The sequence below is a fragment of the Cetorhinus maximus genome, chromosome 2 (assembly GCF_964194155.1).
Source record: "Cetorhinus maximus chromosome 2, sCetMax3.hap1.1, whole genome shotgun sequence".
Classification (NCBI taxonomy): Eukaryota; Metazoa; Chordata; class Chondrichthyes; order Lamniformes; family Cetorhinidae; genus Cetorhinus; species Cetorhinus maximus.
The window spans coordinates 114,447,319-114,462,315 of NC_135880.1; the positions used below are offsets into that span (position 1 = coordinate 114,447,319).

General features: G+C 39.1%; 1 protein-coding gene across 2 annotated transcripts in view; it reads right to left on the reverse strand.

The window, feature by feature from the left end:
* Positions 1 to 1,032: 1,032 nt before the first annotated feature.
* LOC144696939 (guanine nucleotide-binding protein G(I)/G(S)/G(O) subunit gamma-7) overlaps positions 1,033 to 14,997 on the reverse strand; it is a 221,313-nt gene continuing 207,348 nt past the window's right edge. For both annotated transcript variants that reach the window (XM_078568666.1, XM_078568662.1), the window contains exon 3: positions 1,033 to 10,040. In XM_078568666.1, the coding sequence (XP_078424792.1) occupies positions 9,915 to 10,040 (126 nt within the window). In that variant the 3' untranslated portion in view covers positions 1,033 to 9,914. The remainder of the gene's footprint in view (positions 10,041 to 14,997) is intronic.

Sequence of the window (14,997 nt, forward strand, 5' to 3'; positions counted from 1 at the left end):
CACTCTTTGCAGAAATATAACAGTCATTCAAAGGGTGCAACCTCATGGTTGGCGCGTGCATAATAGTAGTTAACATTAGCCGTAAGTGGTTAACAGAGGTGTAATAATGGGTTAGCAGGAGTGTAACAGTGGTGAGCAGAGGTGTAAAAATGCTTTGGAGAGGTGTAACAATGGTTCAGCGAGGTGTAACAGTGATTAGCAGAGATGTATGTTGATACAGCTTATTTTGTCCTTCCTGTGATTTTCTTTTAGTATGGAAATATGGCCATTTTCTGAGCGTGCTACTTGTTCCAAACTTGGCTGAGAGCAGGAACACACATGCTGGGTTTCTAAGTTGCACCATAACAATCCCACTAACATTTTTTTTGCATTTTATATTTTTCTCCAATGCTGTTTATTGCCACTAATGGTGGACACATGATGGGCTTCTGTTATTTTTGTCATAGCTACCACCAATTGGCTGACCATATGTACTTCTGTTGTGCAGAACTAAACCTACTAAGTTCCACCATCTGTTCAAGGCAGACTGTTTGCTACTTAAAAGCGCTGCATCCAAAGATCCAGGGCTAAATTGATGCAAGATAAATTATTAGTCAAGGCTGGGATTTTATCCCTAAACTTCTAGTTGAGAGTTTATTCCATTACTGCAGCTTGACCTACTGAATACAATTATCCATATTTATTTTGCTAGCTTGTTAAAAATAAATACATCACACTAACTGTGCCATGCTTCAATACTGGAATCTGTCTTATTATGCCTAATGTTTAATTGCCCTTAAAAATATTCCACCATTTTATAGAGCAAGGCTGATTGTTTCTTGCACCTGTGAAAAATCAGTCATTACGCTGATGCAATCACAATTCTGCTCTACAAGACAGGCGTTCTCCTAAAAAAAAAGCATTTGCAAGTGAAAGTATTTTTCAGAGATTCAATGATAAAATGTGAATGCGGTGAGTGAGTATAAATATGTTGGCAATGTTGCTGAAGCTGCAAGACAGATACACAAAATATTTCATTTATATATATGTGTGTATCTTAAAAACCTAATTTATTAAAATAACGTGTGAACGCTTTGGAGTTCCATTAAGTCATCCTGCAAAATTGTACAACACTGAACATTGTGCAATAAGGGTGTTAATAGCATAATTGAAAAAAGGGCAACAAAGATAGCAAGATAGCAAGCACAATTCACAATTCATACAGCACGGCTAGAATAAATGTGAAAACATTTGGCAATACCTCTTAAATGTTAGCCTTGATAGCAATCAAATAACATACAGAGAATCTACAAAGCACATTCAGTAAGGGGCTTAATACAAGGTACACAACTACTGGTTACAAATAATTATCTTATCCTTATTGTGATTTATTTGTACATATTCTTATATATGCATTCAGAACACACACAACACAAGTGAATACTCAAAGTAAAAAGACATTTAACTTGATACGCATATAAAAAATTAACACTAATAACCACAGTTTCTTCTTTTGTGAAAAGTAAGTGAGAAATATAATTTAGTTGGAATACAGAAGTATCATTAGCTACCTAGAGGCTGTTAGGAGAGCTCGTATGCACAATGCACACGCATGGCTGCTGCCATTTTGGAAATCTTTCCTCCCACTACAGATTCTTTTCATTTTTGTCAGTGTAATACTTGGTATTTCAGATATTTATGATATGGATTAATCAAATATTTGATTGTAATTATTGAAAAATACAATTCTGGTCTGTGCAGGAACATTTGATGTAAATATTTCCATTCATGTGATAATCATCAAGTCAGAGTTAAAAACATGGCTTGGCAAAAAAAGGAAATTTCTTCCACAGTACAAGCAAAGTGATTTGTGCCTTGTGGTCTCTGTAAGATTATTAATTCCATTTTGCTCACTCCACACTCAAAAGAATGCCAACAATGCTTTCATAAGAATGTTTAATTGGTAGAGTACGTCAGCTTTATGAAGGGAAGGACAGTTGTGGCTAACATGATTCTATCCAAGTACATACTGATAAACAACTTTTTCTGAATACTTAGGGCCCTTATTCTCATGCATGGGAAACACAGGACTATATTATTGCATGTCACATCAAACAGTGGTGAATATCCTTACATTTCAGATGGCTGGTGTTGATTATTGGACCTCAGTATGCATTATTTGAGAAAAATATGCTTCATAAGATTGACTTTCACTGCCTTTGCCTTGTGTAAACAGAATGGCAAATGGGTTTGGTAGCCTTACTGTTTTGTTAATACAGCCGGTTCATGGAGTTTGGATTGCTTTATTATGTTTAAGGTACAATATAAATGCAAGTTTATTGTTGTTGGCTCTATTTTGAAAGAGGCCACAAGGTGTTTCAGGCAATAGGCTGCTTTTAATATGGAAATTAGAATCCTATGGCATAAATAGGACCCCCAACTGCCATATTTTGCTAGAGTTGGTTGGAACCTGCACCATGCAAACTCCTACTAGTTCCATGGATGATGGGATTTAAGAGACCCAGTAAATGTAGGTGCCAAATTATTTTTGAGAGCTCCGGAGTAGCAGGGCTACTGCTCTGAGACCCACACTTTCCACAATTGAACTCCTCCCACCGCTATAACCTATTATGCTAGGGGCTGAATTGGCTTGACCTTGAAAACTCAATTCAGTGAGCTGAATCAGGATGCCTATCTGGCTCTTATCAGCTCAAATGTCAAATTGAATTGAGCAGGGGCTCAAAACCATGGGGGCTTCCAATGATTGGTGCATAAAAGGCTAAATTAACCCCATTATATCTCCACAGTAAGCCTATGGTTTCTTCCTGTTGCTTTTCTAAAACTACATACAGCTTATCTTTGTGTGTAATGTTCACAAATAGCAGAGCAGGTAGTCTTAGTCACTGTTTTTATATCATAATATGTACATCAGATCATCAATCACCAATGTAAAATGTATCTGCAGATACAAAGAGCAGTCATATTAATTGCCTTCTTTTTTACTTAGAATTGAATTATGCACACTGCTTCAAATATTTTAAATCATAACTTCTTCAAAATGTTTGGTGCATTTTTTGTGGTTATTTCAAGATCACGTTAGATGCACCTATTAATTTGCACAAATAACTACTTACACTATAAGTCAAATGGAGAGGGTACTTCTGTGATAGTTCACTGCAGGCTACACTTCAATACATCTTTCAATTCAAGTTTTATTCAACATGATATTTTTGTCTTCTGTAGTGAAAAGCAAGATATTTTCCTTTAGGTCAAATATGCAAACCAGGAAAATATTCTTTAAGAAATACCTAACTCGACATAGATGGTAGATTCAGATGCATTGTGTCTGCTGCATTACTGGAGCCTGAAGTATAAATCTGCACCAGTAACAGATGACAATGACCTGATCCTTGATTACAGAAACTGGGCATAAACTGTTGCAAGAGCATTAAGAACTGAAATTAGTTTTGTTGCAATTTTAACCCCTTTATCAGTCTTCCTTCCTCCACACTGTCCTCCTAAGCTGGGTGGCTTTCATCCTATGACTCTCCATCGTTACCATCAATGTTAAGGCAAGAAAAAGAATGATGATCTGGCAGTTACACCTTCATCGTTTTAAGTGCTTCCTGTGGTAAACTGGCCAAAACCCAGAAAACTGGTACTCTAAGGATCATTGACTTTTAGTGCAATTTAGGACTGAGTCCACCATGCCATCTGAATTGTAAAACAAAACAAATTATAGTGATTGATTTGTTCTTTACACAAAGTTTCAGAACTAAGTGTCCCATCTTCATTGTGTGTTTTCCTGATAAAATTGGTTTGATTCTGTTAACATTTTAAAGGCTTGTACAGTTTTTTCCTTTCTTAAGCTTCATTACCCTTACTACCTTGAATTTCCAGCCATGAAAATGAACCAAGCAGACCCATGAGCATATATTTGAACTTCCAAAGGTATGACCGATTTACTTCTTATCAACATGTGATTTAACTGACCGTCTTTTTTTTTCTAGAGCGGAGTTTTGTCCACACAGAGATGAGTTAAATCTGTACGTTTACAGATAAGTAGAATACTGGATGCCCAGTATTCTAAGCTTGTACAAACGACGTGCATAAGAATACTTTTGATTCTAAATGTTGATGAAATAAAAGCTACTGAGAAAGGAGGAGGAGCTGGGTGACTTGCGTTGAAGAACTGAATTACAGAGGCTGGAGCCACAACTTTCACATGGTAAGATTCCCAAAGCAGTAGAACAGCAAAAAAATGTGATTTCCGCCCCCACCTCCAGTTGGGAATCAGAGACCTGCAGCGGAAACCAGCTCTGTTAGGATTTCAAGTCAGTATTGCTGCTTTTCACCAATCACATCAAAGGCACTTCAGTAAGGATTTGTCCTCTCAGGTAACCTCATGGCATATAATGAAAGCATTTGAAATAAATAAACCTCCATACGGCAGACTACTTCTAAAACTGACTTTCCCATGTGGTCTGACAAGCAAAGTTACTTTTGCCTTTGGAGTGTATATGCATGTTGGTACAACTAAACTCTCATATGCTTATTCTAACTGTCCCTCTGGTAGAGTGAGTAACTAATGTTGGTAGATGAAACTTAGCAACCAGGAATTATGCTAAGGAGATCTAGTAAGCCACTGCTTAGTGATGACATGGCCAACATTGTTTTCTTTATATTTTAAAAAAATGTTCTTTCACTCTAAGATGTGAATGGATTAGGAAGGAAATTCTGTAGAATCATAAAATAGTGGATCACAGTGGTGTGCAGTTTAGGATTGAGATAAAGGAATTCTGACCCTTAAGAGTTGTAGATGCATGGGAACACCACCGCCCGCAAGTTTCCCTCCAAGCCACTCACCATCCTGATTTGGAACTATATCACTGTTCCTTCACCCTCGCTAAGTCAAAATTCTGGAACTCCCTTCCTAACAGCACTGTGGCTGCGCCTACATCACATGGACTGCAGCGGTACAAAGAGGTAGCTCACCACCACTTTCTCAAGGCCAATTAGGGATGGGCAATAAATGCTAATGTAGCCAGCGATGCCCATATCCCGTGAACAAATAAAAAAAAACTAAAACATTTAGCTGACATGATATGGCTAGAAGGATTGCTCCTTTGCATGGAAGCTTAGATTTCATGCTGGTTGGACTTCCAGGGTGCCTTTTATAAAATGGTGAGTAGGAGGGTGAGATCTCCTGAAGTGCCATTTTTTTTGGGCAAAAAACAGACACTGTTGACATGCAGAACCTGAGAGAACTGATCTTCAGTGTAGATTCAAAGTCCCTGAAAACACAACAGGAGTTAAGGTAGTGAGTAGATTGCCAAATCAACAGATGATTCAGAGCACCAAATACTGAATCTTTTCTACTTTGCATTGTCAAAGGAAAACTTTAGTGTAGTGACTTGAAGTAGATATTATTGTGCTGATGACTGAGTTTGAGACATCTAGGTTGCTGATTGACAGTCAAGATGTCAGAGACAGATGATAATTCAAGATCAGTTACAGTTTCTATTCTTTGGAGAAAAGTTCTAACTCCAGGAGGCTTCCACAAACTGCTGATGGCTAAAATCTTGAGATCCAGCAATAACACTGTTCTGGGCAAGTCACTCAAAAATAATAAACCTCTTGCTTGTTTTGAAGGTGTCAGTTTTGGCTGAGTGGTAGCACTCTTGCCTCTGAGTTAAAGGTAATGGGTTCAAACCCCAATCCAGAGATGAGCACATAATCTAGGCTGACATTTCAGTGCAATAACTAAGGGAGTGCTGCACTGTCAGAGCTGCTGCTTTTCAGATCAGACGTTAAATTGAGGGACTGCCTGCTTGTGTAAAAGATCAGATGGTACAATTTTAAAGAAGAGGATATTTATCTTGGTCAATATTTATTCCTCAACTAACATCACTAAAAACAGATTATTTAGTCATTATCTCACTGGTAATGAGGGATCTTGCTGTGCACATTTGGCTGCCATATCTTCTTATAACAAAGAATGCTTCATAAGTACTTAATTGCTATAAAATTCTTTGGCACACCCTGAGGTCATGAAAGGTACTGGGTGAATACAAGGTCGTCATTCCTCTTCTTGAACCATCAAATAACTGGCAGTAATCTTTGACGACTTAAATTAGTGAACGATCCAGAAAGAATTGGAAACTTTGTTTGTTTCTGCCCATTCAAGGATTATTATTATATTGTTTATACAAAAAAATAACAAGTTTTACTGAAGAATATGCAATAATTGTATAAGATTAATATGAAGTTTGTTCTCCAGACATATCTTATGCTAACCAAGATGCATTGCATAATCTCTCAAAAGAATTACTGATGTTAGGTCATTAATAAAGAGAAATTCCTGTCAGACACACTGACAGAACTTGTGGTACCGGAAAGTGTGATCTAAGAATATTTTCTTGTGAAGCAGATATTAACATTGGCACTAACATGGCAGCAAAAGCAGTAATTATGGTCAGGTGCCCTTAGCGCCATAAGGATGGTAATTTGAAAGTCTTCCTAGGAGAAGGTGGTAACACGCCATATAAGTCTGGCCACAAGGACTCCTAAACTGTAAGATACTTTCCAAATACATTCATAATCAATGTAAGCCATATTTCATCCCCATTCTTTTGAAGGACACCAACATATTGCATGTTTTTATACTAATCTCAGTATAACAAGGGTTTGATAGAACATCATCCAGAACTATCAAACAAGGAGGATGAGTATGAGTTATTGAAGGATGCACTGACTTCTGAAGTCTATTCATCTGATATTGTAGAGCTCACATTAGGCGAGACTATCCTATCTCTTTTTGTTTTTTTCCAAGTTGTTCTTTCATCTTGGATTTGATTAGAATTTAAAATCTTATACTGAAAGAAAACAATGATTAGAGATTGGGATTTTACAGTGAAATTCCCAACAGGGAATGAAGTAGAAGGTAGGCATAAAGACAAGTGCTCGGGTGACATGACAACTTAATGTTGCCAGCCTTGTTGTGAATGCATTTTCTTATAATACTATTCGTAAATATTTTCCCCATTACAAGTGACTTGTCATAGCAATTTGTAATGGCACCAGTGGTGTGAATGAACCTCCATTATTCCCTCTGCTGAACTAGGGCAAGGAGGAAACACCACTCTATTCCTGTGAAAAAATATGAAAAAGAGAAAATTATGAAAACTGAAAGGCAAATGTTATCCCATTATATTTTACCATTGAAAGGTTTGAGAAAGTCAAGAAATATAAAAGAACTTTCAAAGAACATGTCCTGACTAGTTGGAACGAAGTAGAAGAGTGCCCTTGCACTAGGGTGATTGTTAATATTGCATGCTGTTTTAAAAACTCAGTTTTGGGGAGGCAGAGATATGCCATTCAAAAGAATCTTTTTCGTCTGCTTTTTGTGCCCTGATGCTCTTAACCATTTCCTACAAAAAATCAAGGGGAAGTGACAGACTCCCATGCTTCTTTCAATACAGCTCCTGAGCAGGCAGCTAAGATGCGTGTGGGATATTTTAGATGTCTCTGCCTCCAGATTCCTCCTCTTTCTCCCACCCTTCCTCCAGAAAGAATCTTGCATCCACTTAGACCTTGGTTGCTGGATCATTTTAGAAATTGAGACTGCATCCGAATTTATGAGACACAAGCATCCATTCTATCATCCCTTGCCAAAGTATATCTTAGCACCAATGTATCATGTCAATGTACATGATTTTCAGTCTTCCAGTCTATTGTGCACATGTGAAGTTAATTTATGAATCTGTATGTGCAAGATTAATTTGAATGAAAGTGTAGTGACACAAATCCACAATCACAAAGCTGGGAAAATATACTCTCAACAGGATACTGTAATGAAATGTCAATTTAAAAGGCTTTGGAATAAATCTCAGTCAACAGCTTTGTGAAATTAGTTAATAGATGTGCAAATTTTAATGTTTACTTCAGTTAAGTGCCTCTGTGTGGTGCTTTTTCAAGGTACAGATATTTAATTCAGGGCTTGGCATGATAAGGGAAATACTTTAATTTTCACAGCTAATAAAAGGTAATTAAAGCTTTTCTGTTATGTTTTTCCTAAATTAAAAGGCACTGTAAAAGAAAGAAAAAGCAGAGAGAAGAGCAGGTGGTAGGATTGACATGGCACTGCAAGTTATGTGTCACAAAATTCTACAGTCTGTCACAGACCACATGCTTCTACTTCCAGTTACTTAAAGAAAATGTTCTATTGCACAGCTACATTTTCAAATGCTTTAAGAATTTTAATATGAGAAATTATCTTGTTCACTGTATACTTGACATATGCAAATAGCTTTTCATCATACAGTAACTTTTAGTGAAATTTATGGTGGTGTTCTTGGTGAGACAATATGGTTCTTAAAAAATGGTTTTAATTATAAATATGGCAGGCTTACCTAACACTTAACAGCTGAGAATAAAAAGGCAACAATGCAAGGCAGCTGAAAGAACAATGCACATGCAACCTGTTTAAAGATGTTAAACAGAAAAATCTTGGCAAATGTTTTAACACTTGTCTTCCAACACAATATTAAATGTTTTTTTTTAAAAAATGCTTGTGGTTTTTTTAAAGTTTTCTAACACTTCACTATGACATAAATCACTTGGCATTTTGATGGTTTTTGGCACACGACTACAGTTTGTTATCCTCAAGAGGTTTCTTATAATGAACAAGGACATGTGAAGAGTTGTGGCTTATTTGACACATGGGCAAATATTTCTTTCTTAATCTTTGTTTTCGTTTTAAGCTGACATTCCCAGAAGTTTTGTCAATCTGCAGCTGCTGGTATGCCATTGAGCAGATTTTTCCCTCTGCATGGTAAGTGTATACTATGGATAATGCTGCAAATAATAGATCAGAATTTAAGTTCCAAATAAAAAATCAATGAGCATGATCTCTAGGAGTTATAAATTAACAATATGAATTAGTGTAACATTTTATGTTGAACTATAATACAGTTTAGTTTAGTATCTTCAAATATGGTGTACATACACTCTCAGGGCAATAAAATAAGTTTTATCCTCTGCATTGTTGGATAATTTGTTCACTTAAAATGGAGTACAGAAAATTTATGTCCAGATAGATGGAACAAGTTGCCTAAATCCACATACATGACTTGACTGTTTAAATGGTTTATAAGGGGACCCCTGGTGTTGCTTTTGAGGGAATGAAATATTTCCATCTGCTCAACAAAATATTTTCAATTCTACATCATATTGTTTAGCAAAGACAACTGTGAATCATCCTATAGTTTGGGCTTTTTTTTATGGTTAAGTTGTAACTACCAGGTCTACTTAAGAAAAACAGATGAAGAAAAAATGAATAAAACATTGATTATTTACATCGGTTTACCTTGGCAAGTACTTTGGTAGTGTAAATATGCAATTTAAAAGGCCGGGGAAGTAAAACTACACTGCTGCACCAGCACATATCTAATTGCTAATGGCAATAAAGATGAACAACGTGACATTTAAAAATGCAATGGATGCAGTCAATTGCTCCCCTTCATCTAATGTGTTATTGCCCAAACTATATTATCATCTTCCAAATGTACACTCTTTACAGATACACTTTTAATTTTTTTCAAGAATTTTAGGCAAAAATATTATCCTTGCCGAGTTAGTTTTTTTAAACCTAAGATCTTAATATTACAATCAGAAAATCTATCATAAAAGTCCAAAATAGCAATCCTTTTCCATTGCTCTTCACCATAACATCTTCTTTCCTTCACTTCCAGAAACATGCTTAGTTGACAAACAAACAGAATCCAACTTTTTTTTCCCTATTTTTTTAAACACATTTCCACAGCAGTCCTGCATTTCAGAAGCTGCATTTGCTTCTCAAGGTCTGGTTACCAATAGAAATTCTTGGCAGGTCCTCTGATGCTGTGGTTAGTTTGCGAAAGGATGGCTTGCAGCAGCTATAGAATGGTGCAAGGTTTTTTATCCTTGAAGGGGTTTTCAGAGGCTGGCACTCCAACGAGCAATGGATCATTCCGTGCATGCTGTTCACAGTAGTTCATCAAATCTACGGCTGCCTTTGATACCTGTCAAGGTTAAAGAGTCATCAATGACTTTGATTACTCATGACAATGATGTAAGAAAGCACAGAAAAACATGAGCTGCTTGCAGTGTTTTGCATATTCTGCAGCTTTAGCCTCAGTCTTACAGCAGTAAAAAGCATAAACACGGCATGTTACGAAACTACAAAATTATTACTTTCTTCAAAAAACATTTTCCCACTAAATTATATGTCTAATTCATTCTCCCATTAGTTCCTAGGATTGAAAAGTGAGATTAAAATCTTCCAACAGACCTGAATTATTGACACAGGGGAGCATCTTCCCCATGTTGGGTGGGCTGGTCGGGAGTGGATGGGCGCTGAGCTGATTGCCAGCCGTGATCGGCTCCGCGCTGCCATTTTACGTGGGCGGGCCAATTAAGGCCCACCCAGCGTGACACATGGCCAGTAGCACTCAGCGCTACCTGTGAGGCGGGGGGAGGAGGGAGAGTCGGGGCCTGCGCTCTTTCACGCATGTGTACAAAAGAGCGCAGAAATCTCCCTGAGACACAGTGTTGCCTCAGGGAGATTAAGTTCAAATTGATATCTTTGAATAAAGGAAGCTAAAAATTATTTAGACATGTCCCCTCAATGTGACAGTGCCACATGAAAAACACGAAGGCCGCTTGGGCTCTTCGACTGCCTGTCAACGTTCAGGTTGGACGGGCAGCCCTGTTAATTATCTGAATTAGTTTCCTAATGGCCTTAACAGGCCTTTGACAGTTTGGCAGGCGCGCAGCCGCCTCTGGCTCCGCCCGCCGAACAAAAGATCTGAATGACGCGTGGTGACGTCGGAATGCACGCCCGACGTCACCACGCGTCATTTTACGTGTTGGCGTGCAGGGCCTGCCCCCCCACGCCGACATGAAAGTTCTGGCCATAAATTATTTGGTTATTTTCCTGAAAATGTTTATATTCCTTATGCTTCAACTGCAATACAGATCTGATAAGTAAGGTGAGATCAACCTGTACATTTTTATTTAACTTATTTGATTTTGAATAAGCCTCACAATGACTTTGTGGAGTGTCACAGAAATTTTTTTTGGAAAATATGTAGAAAAATAAGAATCTGTAATTTGTCTCTTTAGCCTGGAAATGATGCTGAGTAATGTTAATCAAATTCCTCTGTGTTACTCAAATAGAGGCACTGGTCCATTTAAAGGAAGTGGCTTAAATGCCTGTGTTAAAATAGTGGAGAAAGGAATTTGATATAAGCATGTGAAGCATTTGTATGATAACATCACTCACAATTAACTTCCGGACTTATCTAGTGTAATTAGACATAATAAAGGGCTTAGTCCAAATCTTACAGCTGCCCTCAAGGTAGTTGGACTTGCATTATAAATTTATTTTCCCAGGAAAAACTTCCCTCCAGTCTGAAAAACAACTCTTTACTATTACTCTCTGCTTTCTTCCCTTCAGCCACTTCTGTATCAATGCTGCCATGTCCCTTTAATCCCATTGGCTTTAATTTTGCATACAAGTTTATTAGGTGTTGCTTTGTCAAACACCTTTTGAAAGTCCATATACACATCAACCACAGTACCCTTATCAACTCTCTCATCAAGGAACTCAATCTAGTCAGTTAAACACAAATAGCCTTTAACAAATCCATGCTGGCTTTCATTTATTACCAGAAAATATATCTGTGTTGTGAGATCTCTAAATTACTTGTATCATTGGCATCTGTCTTTTACTGTACACAAAAAAAGAAACAGCATTTATACAGCACTTTTCTTAGCGTCAAGGCATCCCAAAATGCATCATAATCATTGAAGCACTTATGAAGTATGGTCACCATTGTAATGTAGACAAACATGACATCCAAGTTGCGCAGGGCATGATCCCACAAACATTAATTTCACTCTCCTGAAACAGGAGCCTAGAACAACTGAAAAAGTAAAACCTTTTTGAAGCTTTCCCCCAAAAATAGTTAATGGGGTTAGGATTTGGTGTGAAGATTATAAAAAACCCTGAACATGCCGTCACTAGTTTTATTTATAAACTCTCAACTAGCAATTGTGGTTTAACTTGAAATAGTATTCAGGATTAAACTTCCGTACTCCACTTAATAGTTTACATACATTGTGGAATGTTGGGGGGAGGGGACCGTGAAGTGGGGAAGGCCACACATGCAAATAGGAAGCAAAGTTAAACCATCAGTCAGCCACAGTATATTCTAGATGGAGTCTTCTTATTGTGTCCACGGACAGTCTATACATGGCCCAGCCAGAACTGGACACATTTCTGCGCCTTGTTGTTGAATTCGGCAAGATCTGAAACAGTGCAGGGTTCCTCTAGCGATAGGCTTTGCAAGAGATGTTGCATAGTCTGTGGCTCAGTTCCACATTCACAAGTTGTCGGGCTTGTATATCCCCATTTGCTTAGTGACACCTTAGGTGGAGTAAGAGAGTGTACTGCAGTACAGTTGGAAATAATGTCGATACTGACAAGTTGCATTGCAGAGTACTGTAAGCACTTTCTTAATAGCATAAAAAATATCACAGTATGCAAGTAAAGACATACGCGTGTTCAAATAGTCCATCAATAAAGATATGTTGATCCACCAATGAATGGGTTGCTGAAGGCACTGGCTCTGCTACATAGTTGGAGACTTACCCTGGAGAAAATTAAGACTTCTTTTCCCATGTGCCTTTTTTAATCAATCAGCATATCATGGAAATGTATAGGCCAGCATTTATTGCCCATCCCTAATTGCCCTTGAGAAGGTGGTGGTGAACTACCTCCTTGAACTGCTGCGGTGTATGTGGTGTAGGCACACACAGAGTGCTGTTCAGAAGGGAGTTCCAGGATTTTGACCCAATGAAAGTGAGGAACGGCAATATAGTTGCACGTCAGGATGGTGTTTGGTTTGGAGGGGAAATTGCAGGTGGTGGTGTTTCTATGCACTTGCTGCCCTTGCCCTTCTCGGTGGTAGAGGTTGCAGGTTTGGAAGGTGCTGTCGAAGGAGCCTTGGTGAGTTGCTGCAGTGCATCTTGTAGATGGTACACACTGCTGCCACTTTGTGTCAGTGGTGGAGGGTGGATGTTGAAGGTGGTGGATGGGGTGCCAATCAAGCAGGTTGCTTTGTCCTGGATAGTGTTAAGCATCTTGAGTGTTGTTGGAGCTACACTCACCCAGACAAAGGGAGAGTATTCCCTGACACTCTTGGCTTCTGCCTTGTGGATGGTGGATAGGCTTTGGGGAGTCAGGAGGTGAATTCCTTGTCGGTGAATTCCCAGCCTTTGACCTTCTCTTGTAGCCACAGTATTTATATGGTTGGTCCGGTTCAGTTTCTGGTCAATGGTAACACACAGGGTGTTGATAGTGGGGGATTTAGCGATGGTAATGCTATTGAATGTCAAGGAAGGATCGTTAGCTTCTCTATTGTTGGAGATGTTCATTGCCTGGAACATGTGTGACACGAATGTAACTTGTCACTTATCAGCCCAAGCCTGAATGTTGTCCAGGTTTTCTGCATATGGTCACTGAATGCTTCAGCATCTGAGGAGTTACGAATGGTGCTGAACATTGTCCAATCATCAGTGAATATCCCCACTTTTGACCTTATGATGGAAGGAAGGTCATTGATGAAGCAGTTGAAGATGGTTGGGCTTGGACACTACCCTGAGGAACACCTGCAGTGAACTGGAACTGAGATGATTGACTTCCAAGAACCACAACTATCTTCCTTTGTGCTAGGTATGACTCCGACCAGCAGAGAGTTTTTCCCCAATTCCCACTGACCCCAGTTTTGCTAGAGCTCCTTGATGCCACACTTGGTCAAATGTTGCCTTGATGTCAAGGGCAGTCACTCTCACCTCACCTCTGAAGTTCAGCTCTTTTGTCCATGTTTGGACCAAGGCTGTAATGAGATCAGGAGTTGAGTGGCCCTGGCAGAACCCAAACTGAGTGTCAGTGAAGAGGTTATTTCTGAATAAGTACCGTTTGGTAGCACTGTTGATGTCTCCTTCCATCACTTTGCCCATGATTGAGAGTAGGCTGATGAGGCAGCAATTGCCCAGGTTGGATTTGTCCTGCTTTTTGTGGACTAGACATACCTGGGCAGTGTTCCAATTGTTGGGTAGATGCCAGTGCTGTAGCTGTACTGGAACAGCTTGGCTAGGGGTACGGCAAGTTCTGGAACACAAGCCTTCAGTACTATTGCTGGAATGTTGTCAGGGCCCATAGCCTTTGCACTATCCAGTGACTTCAGCATTTTCTTGATATCACGATATCTTCAAATGGAGTGAATTGAATTGGTTGATGACTGGCATCTGGGGATGGATCATCCATTCGATACTTCTGGCTGAAGATTGTAGCAAATGCTTCAGCCTTATCTTTTGCACTGATGTGCTGGGCTCCCCCATCATTGAGGATGGGGATATTTTTGGAGCCTCCTCCTCCAGTGAGTTGTCTAATTGTCCACCACCATTCACGATGGGATGTGGCAGAACTGCAGAGCTTAGATCTGATCTGTTGGTTGTGGATCGCTTAGCTCTGTCTGTTGCATGCTGCTTAGGTTGTTTGGCACGCAAGTAGTCCTGTGTTGTAGCTACACCAGATTGATGCACCTCATTTTTAGGTATGTCTGCTGCTGCTCCTGCCATGCCCTCCTGCACACTTTGTTGAACCAGGGCTGATCCCCTGGCTTGATGGTAATGGTAGAGTGGGGGATATGCTGGGCCATGAGGTTACAGATTGTAGTTGAATATAATTTTGCTGCTGCTGGCCCAAAGTGCCTCATGGATGTCCAGTTTTGAGTTGCTAGGTCCATTCGAAATCTATCCCACTTAGAACTGTGGTAATGCTACACAACACAATGGAGGGTATCCTCAGTGTGAAGTCGGGACTTTGTCTCCACAAAGGCTGTGTGGTGGTCACTCCTACCAATGCTGTCATGGACAGATGCATCTGTGACAGCTAGATTGATAAGGACAAGG